We start from the raw sequence: 23,223 nt of genomic DNA on the forward strand, positions 1-23,223 counted from the left end.
CTTCAAACGGCCAATGAAACCGTCACACGCTGCCCGAATGTTTCTATGCGGTATTTTGGTCCATTCCCGGCGAAGCGCTTGCTTGAGGTGATCGACACTTTGGTCCTTTTTAGTGCCAACCTTGCTTTCCAAAATACTCCAGACACAATAGTTCAACGGATTGGTATCCGGAGCTTTCGGTGGCCATTGTGTGCGCTGGAAATGAAGCGAGGGACCTCATTTTGTTAACGCTTGAATTACATCACGTATAACTTTTTTTTTTTGGAAAATTCTCACCAAAATGCTTTTGTATAATGAGCTGTCACTGCAACAATTTTAACAGCTGTCCGACGAGTGGCTTAAAAATGACAGCAGTCTAAAGTTGGTTACCGTTTTTCCATCTCATCGTGTATAAGCTCCCTATCGTAGCTCATTTGCTTGGTAGTAGGCTTTTCCATAAAAAATTCAAATGGAATATCTCATTGTTTTTTTAATTAACGAATAAGATTGAATTAATCCTTTTTCCAAAATAAAACTCATGCGTTTCTTTGTAATAAATACTTTCGTTATTATTTTTCATTCTAATTCCAATTTTAAGAATACGTCTACATTATTTTTTTCATTTCGTATTTTATTCGATTTTTGTCGATTCTTTTTGAAATTTTTTAAAAACTCTTTTTTAACGCGAATATACCAAATGTTGAACAAAAAAATTGTTTGTATATGATTTCTTACTATTTTGATTTTAGATATTTATCGATTGTGGAAATTTTGTTTTTGAGGGGAAGGGGAGGGGGGCGAAATTGATATATGTAGGTATGTGGGGTTTGATGTTTTTGTAGCGTAATAGTTTTTGTCTCTGATAGTTAAGATTATTAGTTATCTTGTCTATGTTTTTTTATATATTTATATTATGTATTTTTTATGGATGCATTTAAAAAATATAAAAAAAAATTAAAAAATAAACATATAAAAAATAATTATAACCAACTCAATATATTACAAAACATATTATATATTATGTAGATTAATTTGTATGTATATAAATATTTTTGTGGATCATTTTTTTGTTTTTAAATCGCTCTCGTTACATTATAATGTGAAAAAAATATTCGTAATATATATAATAATAATTAAATAACCGTAATATATAATATAATTATTATTATTATTATTATTAATTTTTAATGTATAAGTATTCGTTTTATATGCATGTATATAAATATGTATGTAGTTCAATGTTTTCCTTTCTTTTCTTTTTGGATAGCAAGTATTCAATTCTTCCTCTTCTGTGTTTTCTTTTTCGAAACGTTGAGTAGTAGTGGTGTGTTCCAAGAGATGAGATCAATTTTTTAAAATGTCTCCAAAGTTATGAAATGAAAAAATGATGAAAGGAAGGCCGGTGACTGGCTGCACGTACAGGCTTCTAGCATAACCTTTCTTGCTCTTTCTCTCATGCTCGCATTCATACACACACACGTCACGCTAGCACACACTCACTCTCACACACACACACAAACGTCCATGCATTCTATTGCACAAAATCTCAGTTTTTTCTTTAGGTATGCTGCTCCGAAAATATGGACAATATTGATCGTAATGAATGTCACTGTTGATTTCCCTCGTTCATAAGTTGAGCACTGAATGATAATTCATCCTAAAATTAGATTACATTAGTATTACAGATACAGCAGGCGAAGGGGGGAGGGGGAGGCATGTTTACAGACACATAATAAAATATTTAAATATAGAAATAGATACATATATATTTACACAAAATTTAAGTAGAAATGTTTGTTTGGTTATGAGAGATATAAAAATTGAGAATTAAGTAATAATTTCATTGAGATCTTACATCGAACATGTCTTTAAATGAAGATGATTCATTGCCAAATGGACTGGGTGATCGAGATTCTGAATAATTTAGCTCAGATTGCTGGTCATGCATTGTGCTTTTCTGCATTACTCCTATGTAATAATAATAGAGTAATAAACGTAACGACAATGGTTGGTTGTTTGGTTGAAAACGCATTGGAACAAAAACAAAAGCAATTACAAAAATATGAAAAATATTGAAAAGGTCCGTCACTTGACTTGAGACTACTTACCATTGTTGTGACCAATTTTTAGTTGGCGGAATTGTTTCAATGAGGCCATATCCGGTTGGATCATACTTAGCAATTGACTGCGAGATTCATTGGGACTCTCAATGGAGGTTGGTAGATCTAATAGGCGCTGGTTTTGTATGCCATCACCAGGGCCCATGTGCGATATATGATTGAAGTTGGTGGGAGCTGAAATCATTTTGGATCTTCTGTCCGTGCTGTCAAAAAAAAAAAAAAAAAAACAAAGAACATAATACAATGAAATTAATATGAAGAGAGAGAGAGAGATGAGAGTGAGCGCAAACTAACTTTTTAATGGTTTTATTGATTTCTCTCATGGAAAAACGGCGCTTGGTATTGACACCACTAATACGTTTGAGATTCTTTGACTGGAAAAGACCCTCTGGAAAACAAAATACCAAAATTAAAATTATTTTTTTCAAAACATTCCAAAATTTCCACCCCTTACTTGTATGAATATTTGCCAAATACACAACATAGGGCGTATCATTTATGTGGGTCAACACAATATTTCCCTGTTGGCTAAGGGGCGCTGAACGCTTCAAACCTATCGATTGTACCCACTCAGCTGTTTGGGTATTGAAAATATCTAAATGGGTCTCGGAAAACACCAACAAATGGCCATCGGAATAAGCTGAGGGGAGAAAAAATAACAAAATTAGAATTTTCTCTGCGAGTTTGAGATCAAAAAATAAAAATGGAAACTTACTTATATGTGTTGGCAGGGCTGGATACATTATTTCACGATCCCTTGATTTACGCCCCTGTAAATCAACATAAATGGCCAGAGTTTGAAAGACTAGCAGATATTCACCATAGCCACCGCCAGCACATTGGATTTCAATGACGCGTATCGCATCGACGCCAGAGTAATTGAGAAAGGCACACAACTGATTTTCAGGATGTATTAGAGCTGAAAATAATAAAATAAGAAAATTAAGATTATTTTTTTTATTGGAAAAGGGGATAGAAAGGAAGGCAACAAAAAAACCAGTAAAGAATGTCTCAAAGTCGGGCGGGGTCGACTCTATGATAACCTACACCACTTTATATATTTAGTAGAGCTTCACAAAAAAAAATAAGTTTTTATGGGGAATTCGGAACCGATCTCGATAAAATTTAGCACAGGTATTTCTGAGCAGTATTTGATATATTTCCCTAAATATCATTGTTACAGAGTCCAAATTGCAGCTGCGGAGGACAAAAATAACAAATCAGATGAAAAATATATATGGTAACTATAGCTATATCTGAACCCATCTTCACCAAATTTAACATACTAGTTTCTAGACTCAATTTGGTCGTAAGTACCAAATTCCATCCCATTTGGGCTAATATTACCCATTTGGAGCACAAGTAACTTGAAATCGGATAAAGATATATGTATGGCAGCTATATCCAAATCTGAACCGATCTCAATAAAATTTGTCAAAGGTATTTCAGAGCTGTATTTGATATATTTCCCTGAATATCGTTGTTACAGAGTGCATATTACAGCTGCGGAGGATAAAAATAACAAATCGGATGAAAAATATATATAGGAGCTATAGCTATATCTGAACCCATCTTCACCAAATTTGACATACTAGTTTCTAAACTCAATTTGGTTGTAAGTGCCAAATTCCATCCCAAACGGGCTAATATTACACGTTTGGTGTACAAAAAAGGGGGAAATTGGACGAAATCGTATATGGAAGCTATATCCAAATCCCAACCGATTTCGATAAAATTTGTCAAACGTATTTCTAAACTGTATTTGACATATTTCCCCAAATATAGTTGTTACAGAGTGCATATTACAGCTACGGAGAACAAAAATAACAAATCGGATGAACAATATATATGGGACCCATAGCTATATTTGAACCGATTTCGATTAAATTTGGCATACTTATTTTTAGGCCTAATTTGGTGGTATGTGTAGAATTCCATTCCATTTGGAGTAATATTACACGTTTGGTGCACAATAAAAGGCGAAATCGGACGAAGATATATATGGGAGCTATATCTAAATTTTGACCGATTATCTCCAATTTCAAAAGGGTTCGTACTTGGGCCAAAGAAATGATTTGTACAAAATTTCATCTGGATCGGCCAATAAATGCAACTTGTACTTTGTTTACAAAAATACATGGACAGGCGGACGGACATGGAAAAATCGCCTCAGAATGTGATTCTATGCAGATCATCAAAAGGAACTATGGGGTCTCTCTCATTTCCTTTTGCCTCTTACAAACAAATGCATAAAGACATAATACCCTGACCACCTTGTGGTGTAGAGTACAAATAGAAGGCACTGAATGTATTCTTCCAGGCTTATTTTTAGAAAACCGACGTCTTAATTGAGAACAAATCTTGGAATAATTTTTAGGAAAGCCTAGGAAGGAAATAATCTTGAAGGATAATCATTAAAAAGACCGGGTGGCGTATTTGTATTGTCATAGCGTATACGCCACCAGTTGAACTAATGTCAGCGTCGAAATGGAATTGATGTGCCATAACAACTCAGACTTGATTTGATCTTGTTTTGAAAATTTTCCAAAACATCAGAAAAAAAGATTTTCTATAATTTGTAAAAACTAAGAGGTTCTTTTCTATGACAAGACTGACATATATTGTACCAGAATGATCCATAAGATCATCAATTGCTAACAAATCGCAATAGAGAAATGAACGTCCTTCTTATAAAAGAGCATTTCTTTTAGAAACATCAAAAAATCTTCTCATGGACTACCTTCGATGACCAAAACGCCTTAATATAGAATGAAAAAAGGTCTTAACGTAGGCGGCCACAAAAATCTTCCCGAGGGGAGTAAAAGTTTTTGTCGTAGATGCCAAATGTTCTCATCAATGGATCCAAGTCTTTAAAGAATAAAGTCTTCACATAGACGACCACAAAGATCTTCCCGCAAAGAAGACATGTTTTCTAATGGGTGAGCAAAAAGTTTTTTTCGTCAAAGAAAAAATGTTCTTATCAACGGATCATAGCCTGCATAGATTTCCCTTCTCAAATACCAATATCTCTTTTCCTCTATAAAAAATTGTCCTTTTTTTAGACGACAAAATGTTTTCTTCTAAAGAACCCCTCAGAGAAAACGAAACAGTCATCATCTATGACATTTTTTTAATCATATGGTGTCGTTTCGTAAATATAGTCTCCTAAGATACCAAAAGTTCCTCCTACTGAAGATTGGAAAACCTTTTGCAAGGGGCCAAAAAAGTCCTTAAATCCATGAAATTAGAAGACCCTAAATCCATGAAAATAAATAATAATCCCTCCGAAAACTTTCTTAGAAATCTTAACCTAAATTCACTACCACTTACACATTGCCGTTGCTTCTCCCTGCAGCAGATACGCCGTAAATCCACTTTGATGACCAATTACCAAACGCATATCCGACAATATTTGAACACATTGCACTGTGTAGGCCACCGTAAATTCACACATCTTCTGATGACGCAGGCGATTACGATTAATTTCGTAGACTATGATTTGCGTTTGATTGGTGGGTCGCTTGAGGGCAACAACAAAACAATACACCACAGCCGGTATACGTTTTATGATGCCCGTACAGGCGGCCACACAATTTTTCGAATCCACCACCTTGATCCATTCAACGTCGCTGCACTCCAGCGCTCGTATGGGCAGCAAACGAATGTGACGTTGTTTGCCACACAACAGCACCAAGATGTGTTCCTCTTCGATATACCAGATTTGTAGAATTTTTTTACTATCACCAATTCGGGCAATTTCATATTGTTCGAAATTAATGCAGTAAAGGCCGTCATCGGTGCCCAACAACAATTGATCGGGGTACACGATTAGGGCACTTAGGGCATTGCGCATTAGGGCCAAAGAACTGTCAAGGATTTCATTGACTTTATAGATGGCGGTGTTGGGTAAATTGTTGCGCTTTAGAATGCGATGTAGTTCACTCAGTGCCACAACCCATTTGGTTTTTTCCGATTCATTGTCGGCCAGCATTAGGGTGTTTAGGCAGGGCCCACCCTCGATGAGAGAGGTTTTTATCTGAAAAGCAAAGAGATTTTTAATTTTCTTTAGAGAAATTTGCGGTTTATGGTTACCTTGAAAATACATGGCACATCTTTTTTGGCTGCATGAATGACATCGCTTTCCCTTACACTGGTCACGGCAAACTCCGTATCCCTCATGTCCAATACCTGTGATACATTCACACAAGGCAGGGCACTGCGATCCGCCGAAATGTCATATAAGAATAGCTTGAAATCACACACCACCACAAATTGCCGTACCCAGCCACGCTTGACCACACCCTGTTTGGGTACCTTGACATAGCCCTCATAGGCTGTGCCAATGCCACGCGTCGGATCAATGCCCAGTGGCCGTTTGGTTTGATCATTTGGTACTGGACATATTGTAGGAACCTTTTGACAACAATTTGTGTGGCAGGCAAAACCGCAAATCTCACACACCACTCCCTGGCGGGTTAGGCCCACCATAAGGGACGTACAATGGTTGCATTTGGTGGGACTGCTAAAGGTGCGTACCAAAAACTGATGGATCTTTTGCTTATGCATGCTGGGCGTTTGCTGTTGCTGCTGCTGTTGCTGATGATGGTGTTGGGTGTCTGTTGATTTACAACTCAAATTACTTTTTGAACTGGAATTTCGTATAAGCGATTTACCCTCATCTATGCCGCCATAGGATAGATTGTGTTCGGGTGACAAGTTCATGGGATAACTGCCGCCATAGGCCATTTGTCCGCCGCCGACGCCGCCGCTTTGGCGTTGATCGGCTGACGAGGATGCCGCCGCCGCTGAGTCATCCGAAAAGAAGATGTTCGAGGATGAGTTCATCTAAGGAGAGGGGGGTGAGAAAAAGTGGCATTAGTTTTTTAGGTGGTCAATGGAAACTGAATCAGAAAACATTGTTTTTTTACATTTCCACCCAGAGTTTTGTAAGGGAAACCCATTTTTGAGGGAGAGAGAGTGAGAGAGAGAGAGGAGCAAAAAGCTTTATTTATTCTCTTTTTAAAAAAGGTTGGTCAAGGGACAACTTGCAATTATTCTTCTCTCTCTTTCCCCCAAATGACGTTTAATACGGAATGGGGGATCAATTTAATACTCACCACAGTATCACCCATTGATAGGCCACAAATATTTGGATCAGATTCCTTGAATATAGCTGCCGCTTCTTTATTGAAATAATTATAAGATACCTGTGAATTGGATCTTTCCAGAACTGCATTTTGGAGGCATTGCATTTGCATTTGATTTGATTTTGATTGATGATTGACGTTTGGTGGATTTTGGCATGGATATGGATATAAATGATTTGTTTGCAAAGAGAACACGCACACACATACACACACACACAATTGTTTGTTATGTGCAAGCAGATATAAATCGGATGTATTGTTGTGGATGTCAAATAAACATGGATAATGATGATGTGATGATGATGGTGATGAACGAGAACAAACGAACGAACGAAGGATATGTGTGTGTGTATAAATTTAAATAAAAAGAGAACAAAGATACAAATATTTAGTTACATAAAAGTTTGAACACAATGGACATATCTGATAGGAGGATAAGGGAATGATAGTCTAATCTAGAATTTCGTGCTTGTAAACACAAACAACGAAGCCACAGGTGGACAATGTTCAAATGAAAGAAACACTTGAGGACCTGTTTCGGTATGACAATACTAAATTGGATGCGAAGGAAAAACATATACTTCCAAATAAGTTTTTCATATTTTTCGATTTTAAACTAATTTCAAAATTTGAAAAAATTCCTTTTTGGTGTGACGTTTTTCTTTCGGATTCATCACACAATAACAGATCCATCGTTAGTCTATGACCAAAGAAAGTGAGAGGAAAGGATATGTTTATTTTTTCCGCACTCTTCCTTAAACCTAATGGTCTTTCATGTGAACCCATTTCCATCTGTGTCCTCGGAGTAAAATTCCAATTTGTTTCCTATCATTTTTTTTTTGTTCCCAATGAAGAATAATGGATATGTGTTGTATCTGCAATGAATTAAAGTAGGTTTTACATTCCAAAAAAATAAAATTTGGGGAGTGGGGGACGATTTTTAGTCAACTGGAGGAGGAGTGATAATAAAGCAAAATTTTAACTATGGATATGGGTAGATTCTGGATAGCAGCAAGGCCCATATAAGGTCGGCATAGTTTTTACACAATAGTAGTTATGTATTTTGACAGCAAACTTAGTAGTCAGCTAGGATTATTTGCCGACCTTATATAGGCATTGTCGTTACCGTGTCAAATTTCAATATTTCAGGACAACAAAATACCCACGATCTGCCGTCACTTTTTTGATATTCACCATTTTGATGATGGACCTATATTTTTCCACGGTTACCGAGATGAGAATCGTTACCGTGTCAAATTTCAATATTTCAGGAAAACAAATTACCCAAGATCGGTCGTCATTTTTCCGATATTTACATTTTCCACGGTTTCCGAGAGAAGTAAACGCTAAAAAAACAGGTCAACTACTTGATCTTTGAAAAAAAAAAACTAAAAAATTATTTTTTACAGCTCGAAGATGGAGGAGAAGCAAAAAACAGATCAACTACTTGATTTTAGAAAAAATTCTAAAAAATCACTTTTTTCAGCTCGAAGATGGGCTTTAAAACTTTTTAAGGAATAACTGTCATCAAAAGACGGCCTCAGACGTTGAATAACAAGTTAAAAATAGTATCAGTCGGTTTACAGACCGACATACACCCTCAGCATTTGACTATTTACTTTTGTATGACTTTTTTGGGAGAATCCAAAAAGAGTGAACCTACAGATCTAATTCTACTGGAAAGCATAGCTTTGTTCTTTCTATTAAAATTTTAAATATACCGACGACGTGAATGCGAAATGCGAAACTTAAAAAAATCGGTGAATACTGAAGCTAAAATCATCAAAATACCAAACATCGGGAGGTGCCGCTATATGGGGGCTATACGAAGACGTGAACCTGCACGGACAATTTTCTGCCACAGGCTGTAGTATCCATTATGAACATCAAATACCAAAAATTTGAAACATTTCCGGTGAATAATGTCGCTTAAATCACCAAAATTCCGAAAATAGGGAGGTACCATTATATGGGGGCTATACGAAGACTAGGACCTGCACAGAGAATTTTCTGTCATAGGCCGTAGTATCCATTTTGAAATATTTCCGGTGAATGATGCCGCTAAAATCATTAAAATACCGAATATCGGGAGGTACCATTATATGGAGGCTATAGGAAGGCGTGGACTTGCACATACAATTGTCTGTCTTAGGCTGCAGTATCCATTACGAACTACAAATACCAAATTTTAAACAATTCCGGTGAATAATGCCGCCAAAATCATCAAAATACTAAATAGCAAGAGTTGCCGTTATATGGGGGCTATACGAAGACGAGGACCTGCACAGACAATTTTCTGTCATAGGCTGTAGTATCCATTACGAACTTCAAATACCAAAATTGAAACAATTCCGGTGAATAATGTCGCTTAAATCACCAAAACACCGAAAATAAGGAAGTACCATTATATGGGGGCTATACGAAGGCGTGGACTTACATGGCCCATTTTCAATACCAAAGACATTATATAAATATCAGTAAAATTTTATCAACCTACTTCATTTCGTTCGGAAGTTAGAGTGATTTCCACAGACAGGCAGGCATCGCTAAAGCGCGATAGAATTTGATTCTGATCAATTTGTTGGGTCTGAAATGTATATTTCGAGGTGTTACAAACGGAATGACAAACTTCATATACCCTGCATACTAAAAAAGCAGACGGATGGACACCGCTAGATCTACTCCAAATGCTGAGAAACGGATTTCGCCCAAAGAAACGTAGAGTCTAAAACTAAGGCACAATGTATTGCACGATTTTCAATTAGATTTGAAAATGTACTTTTGTTAATCATTCTAATTAGAGTTCACTTTGTTTTTTATTTTAAGTCAGACTTTGGCGAGGGAGCAACCACTTTTTTAATAAAGGTGCCCCTAAGTAACGCCAAGTTTCGCTTGTAATACACAAGTCCAAAACCATTTTTAGAGGTTATGTTAGATTGCATTTTTTTTTTTTTTTTCATTTTAAAATGTTTAACGTCAATTTAACAAAAAACACAATATTATTACTATTTGAATCATATCAAAATTACAATTTGATCATATCAAAACGAGATATGCAGTTGAGCTTGTTTGGGGGGGTTAATTGAGGTTATGTTGAAAATGCAATTTATTTCGTAATGAGCACTTAAAGCTGCAATAACTTTCAGTTAGGCCTCCTCTCTTTAATAAGGCGGTGGCGGCAGCAGCTAGTCAGAAATGCTGTTTTTTGGGGCGGCAGTAACTTCCACAGAGGGAGGATTTTGAAAAAAATAGGCAGTTAAAAAGAGGAAACAAAACATGTAACAAGAAGCAATAAAAAAACAAACGAACGAACGAATGGAAGGCACATAAAAATTAAACTCAACGAAAAGGAAAATTATGAAAAAAATTAAGCCAGGAATTGAAACCCAATTGAGAAATTTTGTTGGCATTAGGCTTTGAGGCAGTTAAGGGGGAGCGAGTGGCTTGGCTTTTTATCCAATTATAAGATGGTTAGGGGGAGTTCAGTTCAAAAAAGGTTTCAATCCCTAGCTCACACAACAGAATACATTACCGTTAAGAAAACAGTCTTTCTTTTTTCGTGGAAGGACTTAAACCCCCCCCCCATGAAAGTCTTGTTTGATTTTTGGGGGGTCTTGGGTCGTCTGGGATAGAAAAAAACACTTAAGACAGTTTTTTTTTTCGATTTACCAACAACAGAAAAAAATTAAGATATAAAATTTTGAAATTTTTGAAAAATTTAACAACAATTATAACAGCTATATTTTTTTTGTTTCATTTCGTTAGCTTTTGCAAGGATTTTGGTAATACAATTCGAGGTGGTGACTTTTCTCTTGTTTTTGGATTCTATGTTTCTTTATAATTCTATTGTACTTAAGTGCTTTCTATGCGCTCGATTATTTATCTAGTTATTGTATTGCATTATTGCGAAAGAAGAGATACAACATGCCGAGAAAACATGAAGTAAATCCAACCCAGGTGTAGACTTTATTATTCTGTGATTTTATTTCTTTCATTGTTTGTTTTTTCGCAGTGGTCAAATGTGATGTTGTTGATGGTGGTGGTGGTAGTGATGACGTCGTAGTAGAAAAATATGAAGTATTTGCATTCAAGCCATCACTTTGACTTGGGCTTGGGCTGATTTCGGTTGGGTTTAAAGTTGTTGCCGTATGATGAGGAACAACAAGGAGTTCGTTGTTGAGCCTGTCGTCATCGTTGACATTGTCGTTGTTATCAATTTGTCGTCGTTGCCTAATGTGAAAATCGGAAACAGTTTCTTGTGGTTGCTGGCCATGGTTTATTGTTGCATCTAAGCTGCCGCCCTCATGGGGCTCACTGTCGTTTTTCGTATTACTACTACTACTAGTACTAGTAGGAGGTAGGAACTGTTCACTTGTACGCGTATACTGATTGCACTTGGCACACACATTAAATTTGGAACGATTCGGTTTTCTATCGTTAAGGTTGGTAGTGTTTCTTTCGTTATTCTTAAAATCTTCGTTAAACAACTCATCGACATTAGTAGCATCTAAAACAGGGGCTTTATTGGTTTGTTTTTTTGGTTTTTTTTTTTTTTTTTTTTTTTGTGAAAAAGAAAACAAATCAAAATAGAAAAACAAAAAAAAAATCAAATTTAAATCAAAGAAAATCGAGTAGAGTAGAGCGTGTGTGTGAGAAGTAGGCCAACTGAAAATTTTGGTTTTTTTTCTGAGATTTGTGTAAGAACAAGAGAAAGAAGAAAGGTAGAGAAAAATGTTCAAAATTCATGCATTATGAACTCTTGGTAGCAGCGTTTTTCGCTTTAGTACTTTTTTTGTTTTGTTTTGAGGATTAGAGCATCAGAAGTAGTCAAGCGGTTTCCCGTGATATTGCCAACAACAACAACATAGGCGATTTTTCTTCATTGGGTGGGTTAAGACAAAATTTCAAAATAAAAACACTTCAAAGGCTAACACAATTCAAAAAAAAATTTGATGCGGTCATCAAAGTAATACTTACATCCTTTGGAAGACTCCAAACCTTTTTGCAATTCTCTCACTTGGTTTTCCTTGAAATGTAATTCATACATGGCCGATTCACAACGTTTGCGATAATCATTCAAATCTCTGTTGGGAAAATACAGAAAAGAAACATAAATAAATCGTGTTCATACTGATCATAACTTTCGAAGAAACATGAATTTAGGATAGAAATACATTCACAGCGGTCAGAGGAATGTGTGGTGTCATTTTATGGAGAAGTTTTCGAGGGTCTATTTTCATTTGTTATTGTTTTGAGAATAACTAATCCCATTGGGAATGTACCTTTTATACAGGGTGTTCAAATTGATTATAACTTTCGAAGAAGTTTAGGATAGAAATACATTCACAGGGCCCATAGGAATGTGTAGAGCCATTTTGTGGAGAAGATTCCATGGTATTATTGTTTTGAGAATAACTAAATATATAAAATATATTTGCCAACATTTGTGACCCTTTCAGATGGGTGGTTCCAAAGGAATGAACCTTTTATACAGGGTGAGATGAAAAAAAAACTGCAACCAACTTCAGACTGCCTGCATTTCTAAGCCACTGAAAGTATCCCTTTTTACAGATCGCAAACGACCTCTATTCACTCAAGGGCTTTAGAAACTACTTATATGCTTTTAAATAATCCTTAAAAATCTTCCAAACATAGATCGGGATTTTCTTCCGTTTAAAAAATCTCCGAAAGTTTTACTTCATAAACCGAATCATTTATTTTGTGTTATACGGATATACACAAGGTGAGATGAAAAAACTGCAACCAACTTCAGACTACTGTCATTTCTAAGCCACTTGGCGAAGCGACTTGACCGAAACCCGCATCGCAGTGGCCAAAAAATGACTCCGGTCGGCAAATATCGAAAAATGAGCTCATGAGCCATTGAAATTCCAAAAAGTGCAAGAACTTACACCGCAACAGAAAGAAAATAGACTCAAAAGAGCTAAAGAGTTGCTTCGCTTGTCCGAAAGTGGTGAACTGCCGAATACTGGTAGCGTAGCCCGACGTCAAGGAAGTGGACAGAAGAAAGCAGCAACATAAACAAATATGGTTCGAAAAGTAAAGAAGCGACTTGATCGAAATCCGCATCACAGTGGCCGAAAAATTGCTCGTGAGCTGAACATATCGCAATTTCCCATACGGCAAATATTGAAAAATGAGCTCGGGGTAAAGCCATTGATATTCCAAAAGAAAAAGAACTACCGATAGAAAATAGACTCAAAAGAGCTAAAGAGTTGCTTCGCTTGGCCTAAGGTGGAAAACTGGCGAATTTGGTTTTCTCCGATGAGCAAATAGCTGAAAAGAGGTCAGCTGAAAATGTGCACCATCGGTTGGCCACCAGAACTCAAACGCTGGCCATGGTCGTTCTTGTTGTAGCAGTAGTACATGCATGTATTTGCCTTCTGCCAATCTGGTTCCTGCTCTAGGTTTAGAAATTCGGTTACTTTAATGGGCTGTAGTCAGAGATCTTCTGGAGTGAGTTGGGTAGGTTTGGCTGTGCAATTAAAGAGGTGCAGCGTATTGTGCGGGCCTGTATCACACGCCGGGCAGGCGTCACGCACATCTTCATCAATTCGTACCCAATACGAATTGAGACGACTACACCATCCTGAACGTGACTGCGCTAAAACTACCCTGGTTTGTCTAGGCAGCCGACGTTCATCAGCTGCAATGGATGGGGCGTTGTTGTTGTTGTTGTAGCAGTAGTGCATGTGTGTGTTTGTGTTCTGCTAATCTGGTTCCAGCTCCAGGTTTAGAAATTCGGCTACTTTAACGGGCTGTAGCCAGAGATCCTCTGGAGTGAGTTGGGTAGGTTTGGCTGAGCAATTAAAAAGGTGTAGCGTATTGTGCGGGCCTGTATCGCACGCCGGGCAGGCGTCACGCACATCTTCATCAATTCGTGCCCAATACGAATTGAGGCGACTACACCATCCTGAACGTAATTGCGCCAAAACTACCCTGGTTTGTCTAGGCAGCTGACGTTCTTCGGCTGCAATGGATGGGGGGTGGACTCCGAGGACGGCATTCACTTTATAACTGCTCATAGCATCCGCGACTGCATCGGTGTGAATGCCACTCAGACCTGCCTGATAGGCTTCTTGATCTAGAGGCTCTCTCTTGTAGCGCTGGACCTCCCTCTCTAGATCATGTATGTCCTTCCTGACACGCCTGGGTGGGGGAGAGTTATCCACCATATGATGGTTGGGATGACTCTCACGGTAACACCCAAGCAGGTACTGCAACGAAAGCATATGATTATGCTGACGTAAGGGAAGGACTTTCGCCTCCTCATGTAGATGGTCCACTGGTGTCATGAGGAGGCACCCTGTCGCAGTTCTCAGGGCAGCGTTCTGGCAGGTCTGGATATTCTTCCACTGCGTAGCACTAGTATTCGCAGACCACACTGGAGCCGCATAGTTGACCACAGACCGACCTATCGCGTTATAAGAGGTCAACAAGGTTTCTTTGTCCGCACCCCAAGAGCTGCCGGCTAGCGCCTTGAGGACCTTGTTCCTACTTTTCATCTTGTCGCAGATAGCTGTGGCTTGCGCGGACGACTTGAACATGCTGTCGAACGTTACCCCAAGAATCTTGGGGTAGTTCGTGGTCGGTATTAGATTCCCCTCGACCTGAACATTCAGCTGTGTTCTCATCTCCGCAGACCATGTGGTAAAGAGTGTGGCCGTTGATTTCGTGGCGGATATTTTCATATTCCTCGCGTGGAAGTATGCGGCAAGCTCCGCGAGATAGGGGTTCAACCTTTCGCATATGTCATCGACCACTGGACCCGACGCCATGATCGTACAATCATCCGCATACGTTACGATCTCAATGCCGTCTGGAGGGCGAGGAATTCCGGAAAGGTAGAGGTTAAACAGTTCCGGAGATATCACCCCGCCTTGGGGAACTCCCTGTTTCACTCTACGGGCTTTGGACTTCTTGTTCCGGAATTCCACGTACGACTGGCGTCCACACATATAGTTGATTATCCAACGTTTCAAACTTGGCCGGAGGGTAGTTCTCTGTACGTCCTCAAACAGTGTGGCATGATTGACCGTATCAAATGCCTTTGATAGGTCAAGGGCTACCAACACTGTTCTGTCACACGGCCTGTTCTGGTTCAGTCCTGTGTGGAAATGGCGTGTAATGCTGTTGTGGTACTATGTTGTGGACGGAATCCATGCTGGTGGTTGGCAACTGTATAGCTTCCTCTAATGCTGGGGAGGAGTAAAGCCTCAAGAGTCTTTGCTACTGGCGACAAAAGCGAAATCGGCCTGTACGATTCGCCTTTACTGGCATCCTTGCCTGGCTTCAGTAGCGGGACCACCCGGCCCATTTTCCAGGTTTCGGGCACTATGTGGGTGGCTAGCGACAAATTGAGAACTTTCGTTAAGTACTCGACTCCCGGCGTATCCAGCTGCTTCAACATTACCATTGAGATTCCGTCCGGGCCCAACGCTTTGGATGACTTAGCGTTACAGATGACATTTGCAACATCACCCATCGTAAACTGTGGTGGTTCCTCCTCGGCGGGAAGAGATCTGATACGACGTAGTACTCTTCGCTTCGCCCTATCGCTCTCGGGGTGCTCGACAAATTGTCGGTTAAAATATTCCGCGCACCTCTTCGGATCAGTCACCGTTACGTCGTTAAAAGTGACTGAGGTCCTATCATCCTTTTTTCCAGGGTTCGAGAGCGACTTAACCGTTACCCACAGCTTACTCATATCGGTTCCAATGTTGCAGCACTTCAGATGGTCTAGCCACTTTTTCCTCTTATGCTCCTGTACCAACCGGTTGACTTCAACCGTCAAATCACTGATTCTAGGATCAGTAGGGTTGGTACGACGGAGATCATCACGCTCGTTTGCTAATCCCGCTGCCTCTGCTGGGAAGTTTGGTCTTATCTCGGGTATTCGACCAGCAGGTATATAGCGAGCGGCTGCAGCTCTGATGATGTTTCGGAAAATCCTTTCTGCTACCCGAACATCAGAAGGGTTGGGCAGTTCTCTGAAGCGGCGGTTGGTGAATTCTCTGAAGTCTGGCCAGTGAGCTTTCCCATGGTTAAGGAAAGTGCGGCGTTCAGAGGTTATGAAATCGGGCGACCTGCTTATGGAGACGATTATCGGGAGATGGTCTGAGCCAAGAGAAATGACGGGTTGCCAAGTCACGTCATTTATCAGACCGGGTGACACTATGGTTAAGTCTGGCGAACTGTGACACTCTCCTCTTATTCGGGTGGGGGCATCCTCGTTAACCGTGCAAAATGTGGAGCAGTCAATCTGCTCTGCTAGCGCTGATCCCCTCTGGTCATTACCTAGGACGGAATGCCACAACTCATGGTGGGCATTAAAATCCCCTAGTACCAGGCGGTTATTGCCTACCAATAATGGGCTAATATCAGGCAAATAACGCGGTTCACAGCTATTAATCGGCGGGATATACACATTAAGCACCTCTACCTCGGCAGTTCCACACTTGACTGCTACCCCCATACATTCCATGTATGGGTCACTAGAGACTAGCTCAAGCGAGATAGGTCTGTACTGAACAGAATGGTGTAACAGGAACGCTAATCCCCCACCTCCACTTCTGGTGCGATCCTTCCTTAGTACGTTGTAACCATAACAACGTTGTAGGCTGCAATTTTCATTCAGCTTGGTTTCCTGCACCGCTGCGATCTTAATATTCCTCCGACTCATAAATTCCACTATCTCATCTATTTTGCCTCGAAGTCCGTTGCAATTGAATTGCAAGAATGATGCACAATCCGGAGTTGGAACAGCAACATGTGGCGTTAGGTGCTGCGGTGTTGGTTGCTGTTCTGGAGACTGCGGTGGAGTGCCATACTCCGACGACGTCTCTGACGAGGGCGACGAAGAAGAGGACTCGCTGGGGACTACGTTACTGCAGCAAGTCGCAAAATAATCCCTTTCGCTGTAGTCTCGCAAACGCCTTAATCCGGAACAGTTCTTGAAGTGCACCCACTCTCTGCATCCATTACATCGCACCGAGACAGATCTGTGGTGGATGACGTTCTGACAAACCGAGCAGAACCAAGGTCCGGGGTTTTCCTCAATCCCGGCACGGACCAATAAAATCCGGAGCAAGCATTCCGGGATATGCTGCTCCCAATGCAGAAAAATAAACAAACACAAACATGTACATACTGGGTTGGCAGCCGCTGGCCGAAACTGGAATCTTGTTGTTTCGGGTCAATCCGGTATCGTAGAACCCGCTGCCGTGGGATTGTGGATGGGGCGTGGACTCCGAGGATGGCATTCATACTGTAATTGTTTACTTGGCTTGGCTTGGCTTCCTTATCTAGGGGCTCTCTCTTATATCGCTGGACATATCTCTCTAGATCATGGCTTGGCTTGGCTTCCTTATCTAGGGGCTCTCTCTTATATCGCTGGACATATCTCTCTAGATCATGCAGGTCCTTCCTGACACGCCTGGGTGGGGGAGTTCTTTTCACCATATGATAGTTAGGATGACTCATACGATAACACCCAAGCAGGTACTGCAACGAAAGCATATGATTATGCTGATCGTGGAAATATCCTGGAGGTTGTATTTAAGCCTTGGGCACACAAACATTTGTGCCGAAGACCTTGGACATTCCAACAGGACTCAGCACTATCGCAATCAGCACGCACCACCCAAGAATGGTTACAAAATAAGGTTCCTCGCTTCATTTCCAGCCCACAATGGCCACCAAAATCTCCGGATACCAATCCGTTGTGGACAATTGTGTCTGGAATATTTTGGAAAGCAAGGTTGGCACTAAAAATACCAAGGTGTCGATCACCTCAAGCAAGCGCTTCGCCGGGAATGGGCCAAAATACCGCAGAGCAACATTCGGGCAGCGTATGATGGGTTAATTGGCCATTTGAAGGCCATAATTCGTGCCAAAGGTGACAAATTCGAACAAATCTAAACTTATTTTAAAATTTGATGCTATTTCCGACATTATTTGCTTTCATTCAATAAAATTTAAAAATGTATAAAAATTATGTCAACGCCATTGTTGCAGTTTTTTATATCTCACCCTGTACTGATATAAGTTTGGCAGTCCTGTACGAGTTTTTTTACAATGTTCACTCTATGTATGGGAGGGAAGAAGTGCTTCAAATATGCTGAATCTTGGCTATTGTTATATTTTAATAACTTGTTGGGGGGTCTTAGCTGTTGGGTACACGTTTGGATGCAAGCTAGGAGATTCCGTTGTTTAGTACGTGTCAGAAAAAATTGGAACAGTAACGATTTAGCTCTTTACAAAGTTTTAATCAAATGGAGAATGCCTTGGTGTTAATATTTTCACCATTTTTTCTGAGGTAGGTACGGAAAATGGTGGAAAATGTGATCCCAATTCAAATTAGATCTAGATTTGAAACCAAGATTTAGCTCTTTACAAAGTTTAAATCAATTGGAGAATCCCTTCGTGTTAATATTTTCACCATTTTTGCTGGAGTAGGTACGGAAAATGTTGGAAAATTTGATCCCAATTTAAATTTGATCTAGTTTTGAAAGCAACATAACGTTCTGCCAAATTTGTTATCTTACAAAACATTTTTGATGCAAACCAAAGCAAAAAAGAACTCTTTTCCAACTTATGTTTTCAACTTCAACTTATGTTTTATACGTTTGCTTACTTCTGTGTTGCCATCAGCTCGGCACGAGTTTTACTCAATTCATCAGATATAGCTGCCTTTGCCTGAATTTCGGATTGCAAAGAGGATTGCAAATTAAGCAATTCCATTTTATCCAATTTTTGGGATCTTCGATTGCGCCAATTCTTGTTATTGTCGTTATTCTTTTTATAGAATGGACCTGCAATGAAAACAAAACGCAAATAAATAGAAGAAAACGGCAAATCTCCAAGGTACCTACCAGAATGTTTTAGATATTCCAATTCTTCGGTCATTTTTGTGGCCAAGGCCTGTAAATAGCTGCGGGCATCTTTTTCATCCGATACCCATTGTATGATTTCTGACATTTGTTTCTCCCACTGGCCAATGGCCTGGCGTTTCGATCTGTAAACAAAAAACACCATTTAGTAAAAAAGTGATAACAAAAAAACATTTAACTCACTTTAGCTCTTCGATATTGTCCTCATATTCACTTTGCTTCGCCTGAATTTGTAGAGTTTTTTGATTTTGCAATTCCATTTCCATGAGCAGCCTTTGCTTCTCTTCTATCCACATATTACGATCCTTGTCGTAATCCTCTTTTAGCTCACTTATTGTGTCTGTGGTATCACTCAATGTTTCCAATTTATTGCTTTCGTATTTCTCACGTGACTGTTGCAGTTCATTGAGTAGGGTTTCCTGATACTTTTCCGCCTCTTTAAGCTGTTCGCGTAATGCCGAAATTTCCAGATTATATCTAGCCTGTTGTTGATTCAATTTCTCCGTACACTGGATTTCGATGCGTTCGATTTCGTAGCGTGTTGCATCGGAATTGAAATTATTTGCAGCTCCACTTGCAGCATAGGAAGACGAGGCATCGGAATTTTTCTTTTTATTCAGTTCCTCTTGGAGTTGGCGGCAGAATTCTTCTGTGCGTTCTCGTTGCTTCTTTTCGGTGGCGATATCGGTGAGGGCGTCTTCCATGCGCATTTCCAGCTCACGGCGACTTTTGTCGGACTTTCTCAAGTCCTGGCGCAGCTGGTCGATTTTTTTCATTACCGTCTCCAGTTCTTCTTCTTTGTCGCGCACCTAAGAACCCCAAAATATATATTTTTACCAAAGTTAATTTATATTTTTATTCCAAATATACTAACCTGCCGTGATAGTTTCTGCTTTTGACTTCTCAATTCCGACAGCTTATCCGTGACCTCTGAATATTCCATCATGGCCAGATTTCTTTGGCTTATTGCATCCTTGAGCTCAGCATCCTGCTGTTTTATTCGATCCAAGGCATCATTGTATTCTTTGATTATTTCCAACTTTTCGCGTTTTAATTCGTTCAGCTCCTTGTCCAGCTCTTGCAGACGGGCCTTTGAAATGCTATTGTCGCTCTCTTTATCACCTGAGGAGTTAGTGCTACTACTATCTAATTCTTGTTTCTTTTTGGTAAATATTTTCAATTCGTTGAGAATTTGGCGTGTGCATTCGGGAGAGAGATTCTTCTCGTTAAGTAATTCTTGTTTTAGGGTATTATAAAATGAAAGATCAAATCCTTCAATACTGTCCTCTTTCGTCGAGGTTAGACTACTTATGTCTAGCTTGCCCAAATCCGACATACAACTATTCTGGGTGAAGGTGAAACCAACAAAGGGTAAATGAAACCCTGAAAATGCAGGATTGGCGGCAGGTGGTACTGAATCTGAATGGCGTATGGTATTGTCATCAACATCAAAATTGGAAGTATCGGTGGGACTGTCCACATCTGGTACATAGGGGGCCGGTCCCAGGCGTATATTGTCCCAATCTAAGCCCTCAAACCAGGGATGGGCCTTAAAATCTTCGATGCCATTGCGACCCAAACGAAATTCCGGGGCACATATCAAACGCCTTATTAAATCCTTGGCAGCATCTGAAACCTTTTGCAGACCATCTTCAGGTGGAAAATCGAAACAATTCTGATGATTCATAATCTTGCCATAGGTTTCCACCAGACTTTCGGCATAAAACGGAGTCTCGCCATAGAGCATTTCATACATACACACACCCAAAGACCACCAATCACATTCGGCTCCATATCGACCCTGGCCATCTTCCATGGCCCTTAGAATTTCGGGGGATATATAATCGGGAGTGCCCACAGCCACATTTGATTGGACTTTACCATCGGCACCCAAACGCAAACAAGAACCAAAATCTGCCAAACGTATGTGGCCATTAACATCAATGACCAAATTATCTGGTTTTATGTCCCGATGGACATAACGCAACTGATGTATACTATGGATGGCCAATATTATTTCGGCTATATAAAACTTAGCCATATCTTCAGGTAGACGATCCTCAAATTTGCTTAGCAATGTTAGGAGATCGCCTCCGCAATAATAATCCATAACTAAATACTACAAAACAAAAGGGCATTTGAAATCATTCCCATTGGCTATAAAGAGTTGACTTACCAAATTGGTGTCATCTTGAAAGGCATAATGTAAATTTGTAATCCACTGGCGATCGCCATAGACCAATACATCACGTTCCTCGCGGAAACAGGCAGTTTCGGCCCTCTTCAACATCTCCCATTTGTTCAGAATTTTCATGGCATAAATTTTCTGGGTGCTTATCATGCGTACCACACACACTTCTCCAAAAGCACCGCGGCCAATGATTTTTATAATCTCAAAATCATCTCGAGACAAACGTAATTTCTTAACCAAAGAAACCACAGGTTTAGCTGAAACAGTCCAGATCATAAACACACATCCAAATATAGCAGCAGCATATCCATTTCAAATCCTCTTACCAATTTTTATAAAATCTGATACAGTCTTCTCTCTTCTAAGCGATGAATTAGAACATTCATCGTAGAGCAACAGTAAGGCATCCAATAGTGTCTCCACCGATATTGCTTTGCCATGGGGGAAATTTTCATCCTCACCACCATCCCTATCCTTATTGTCGGCCACAACTTGTGACATGCCATGTTCCAATATAACCGATTCGAGTATTTTCAATCGCCTTGTACACGACGATTCTTCAAGAGATTCTAGAGCAAAACACAGAAACGAAAAAAAAATCGTAAAAGAAATGAAATAAAACAAAAAATACGTAAATATGTATATTAATTTCGTAGACCAAAAAATTGGTGTCGTTGTCGTCTTCGTTGTCTTTTATAGTTGGGATGTCTAAATATACATATATAGCTAGCTCTGCGTGTACATATATATATGTAGGTAGGTACGTATATTTTTTTCATTTTTGGGGACAACACCACATTCAATCAGTCATATTGGGCTGATACAAGGGAGTTCCATCATCGATCTTTACAATGTTGCAGTTTATAGATGTGTGCAGTCAATCAATGCCCAATAGAGGCAATATCTGACCCCGATATTTATGTGCATTCCCCAAAACGATGGAATTCATTTTTCTTCACTTTTTGTTCATTCATTCATTGTTTCTTCGGCAAGACACACAACAGCAGCAGGCGTCAAGGGGGTGAATTTTTTCATGCCAATAATATTTTGCTATTATGTAGGCGTGTGTGTGAAATCGAAACAATTTTCCAAGGCATTTTTACAACAATTTCTTGCTTTGCTTTGTTAATATTTATATTCTTTGGTATTATTGCAATATTTACCACAAAATTCTGACATTTTTATTTTCACATTTGACGTTCTTTATATACATTAATTGTTCTTTCTTTTAGATTGGGTCTATGATCTAAATCTATAGTCGAATCGATTCTTCAACTAATCGATTAATGAGAGACATGGGAATGAAAAAAAAAAAAAAACGAAAATGAAATCGATTATTTAATATTGATATTCTATCGATGTCATCACTCTGACACTTGGGTGGGCATACTAGGTGCACACATGCCAATTTTTTGTGGGAGAAAATTTTTGAGCATGGCATGGCGACACAACAATTTGCAAAGCCAAGAATCTACTAGTTTGGCAATTTTCTCCGATTTCATAAAGGAAAATTCGCTTATCGTAGTAAAAACTATTCAGTTCCTGCAGTTCTGAATCAGACCAATTGTCTTCTGTCAGAGTTGCATATAACAACTCATGCATTCTGGCCGGTTCATCGCTGACAAGTACTTTAAAAAGATTTTTCTTTACGTTATTGGGGACAAAACCACAGTAATAGGTAGACCTCTGATCCCTAGATAAAGCGAAAAAAAACTTTTAAATTCTTGCAGTTTTGGAACAGGGCATGTGTATGTGCTGTTTTGAGAAATAAAAAATTAATATTTTCAAATTTTGCTAAAACTAAACTTCATACTTACATCTCATGGAGAGAAAAAATCTCTGCATTTTGAAATGAAAATAAAACGCGACCATAT

General features: G+C 39.3%; 2 protein-coding genes across 7 annotated transcripts in view; one reads left to right on the forward strand and one right to left on the reverse strand.

Moving 5' to 3' along the window:
• Positions 1-23,223, forward strand: part of LOC101892536 (protein 5NUC) — a 174,379-nt gene that overhangs the window by 137,571 nt on the left and 13,585 nt on the right. The gene's annotated exons all lie outside the window — the stretch shown is intronic.
• LOC101896758 (serine/threonine-protein kinase Genghis Khan) lies at positions 523-22,640 on the reverse strand. 6 transcript variants are annotated; one of them, XM_011293524.3, is made up of 17 exons: positions 22,513-22,640; positions 21,676-21,918; positions 21,335-21,606; positions 20,033-21,277; positions 19,342-19,967; positions 19,141-19,283; positions 18,903-19,080; positions 12,224-12,330; positions 7,217-7,329; positions 6,192-6,944; positions 5,430-6,135; positions 2,815-3,018; positions 2,554-2,739; positions 2,394-2,487; positions 2,088-2,302; positions 1,835-1,947; positions 523-1,636 (listed from the first exon to the last, which is right to left on the reverse strand). In XM_011293524.3, the coding sequence occupies exons 1-17, from the start codon at positions 22,526-22,528 to the stop codon at positions 1,586-1,588; spliced, it is 5,265 nt and encodes a 1,754-aa protein (XP_011291826.2). In that variant the 5' UTR covers positions 22,529-22,640; the 3' UTR covers positions 523-1,585. The 6 variants fall into 6 exon arrangements, with proteins under 6 accessions (XP_011291826.2, XP_058982177.1, XP_058982176.1 ...); XM_059126194.1 differs by having other exon boundaries at positions 2,394-2,739; XM_059126193.1 differs by having other exon boundaries at positions 2,394-2,739; positions 6,192-6,715; positions 6,773-6,944; positions 18,903-19,283.

The sequence above is a fragment of the Musca domestica genome, unplaced genomic scaffold (genome assembly GCF_030504385.1).
Source record: "Musca domestica strain aabys unplaced genomic scaffold, Musca_domestica.polishedcontigs.V.1.1 37, whole genome shotgun sequence".
NCBI classification, from domain to species: domain Eukaryota; kingdom Metazoa; phylum Arthropoda; class Insecta; order Diptera; family Muscidae; genus Musca; species Musca domestica.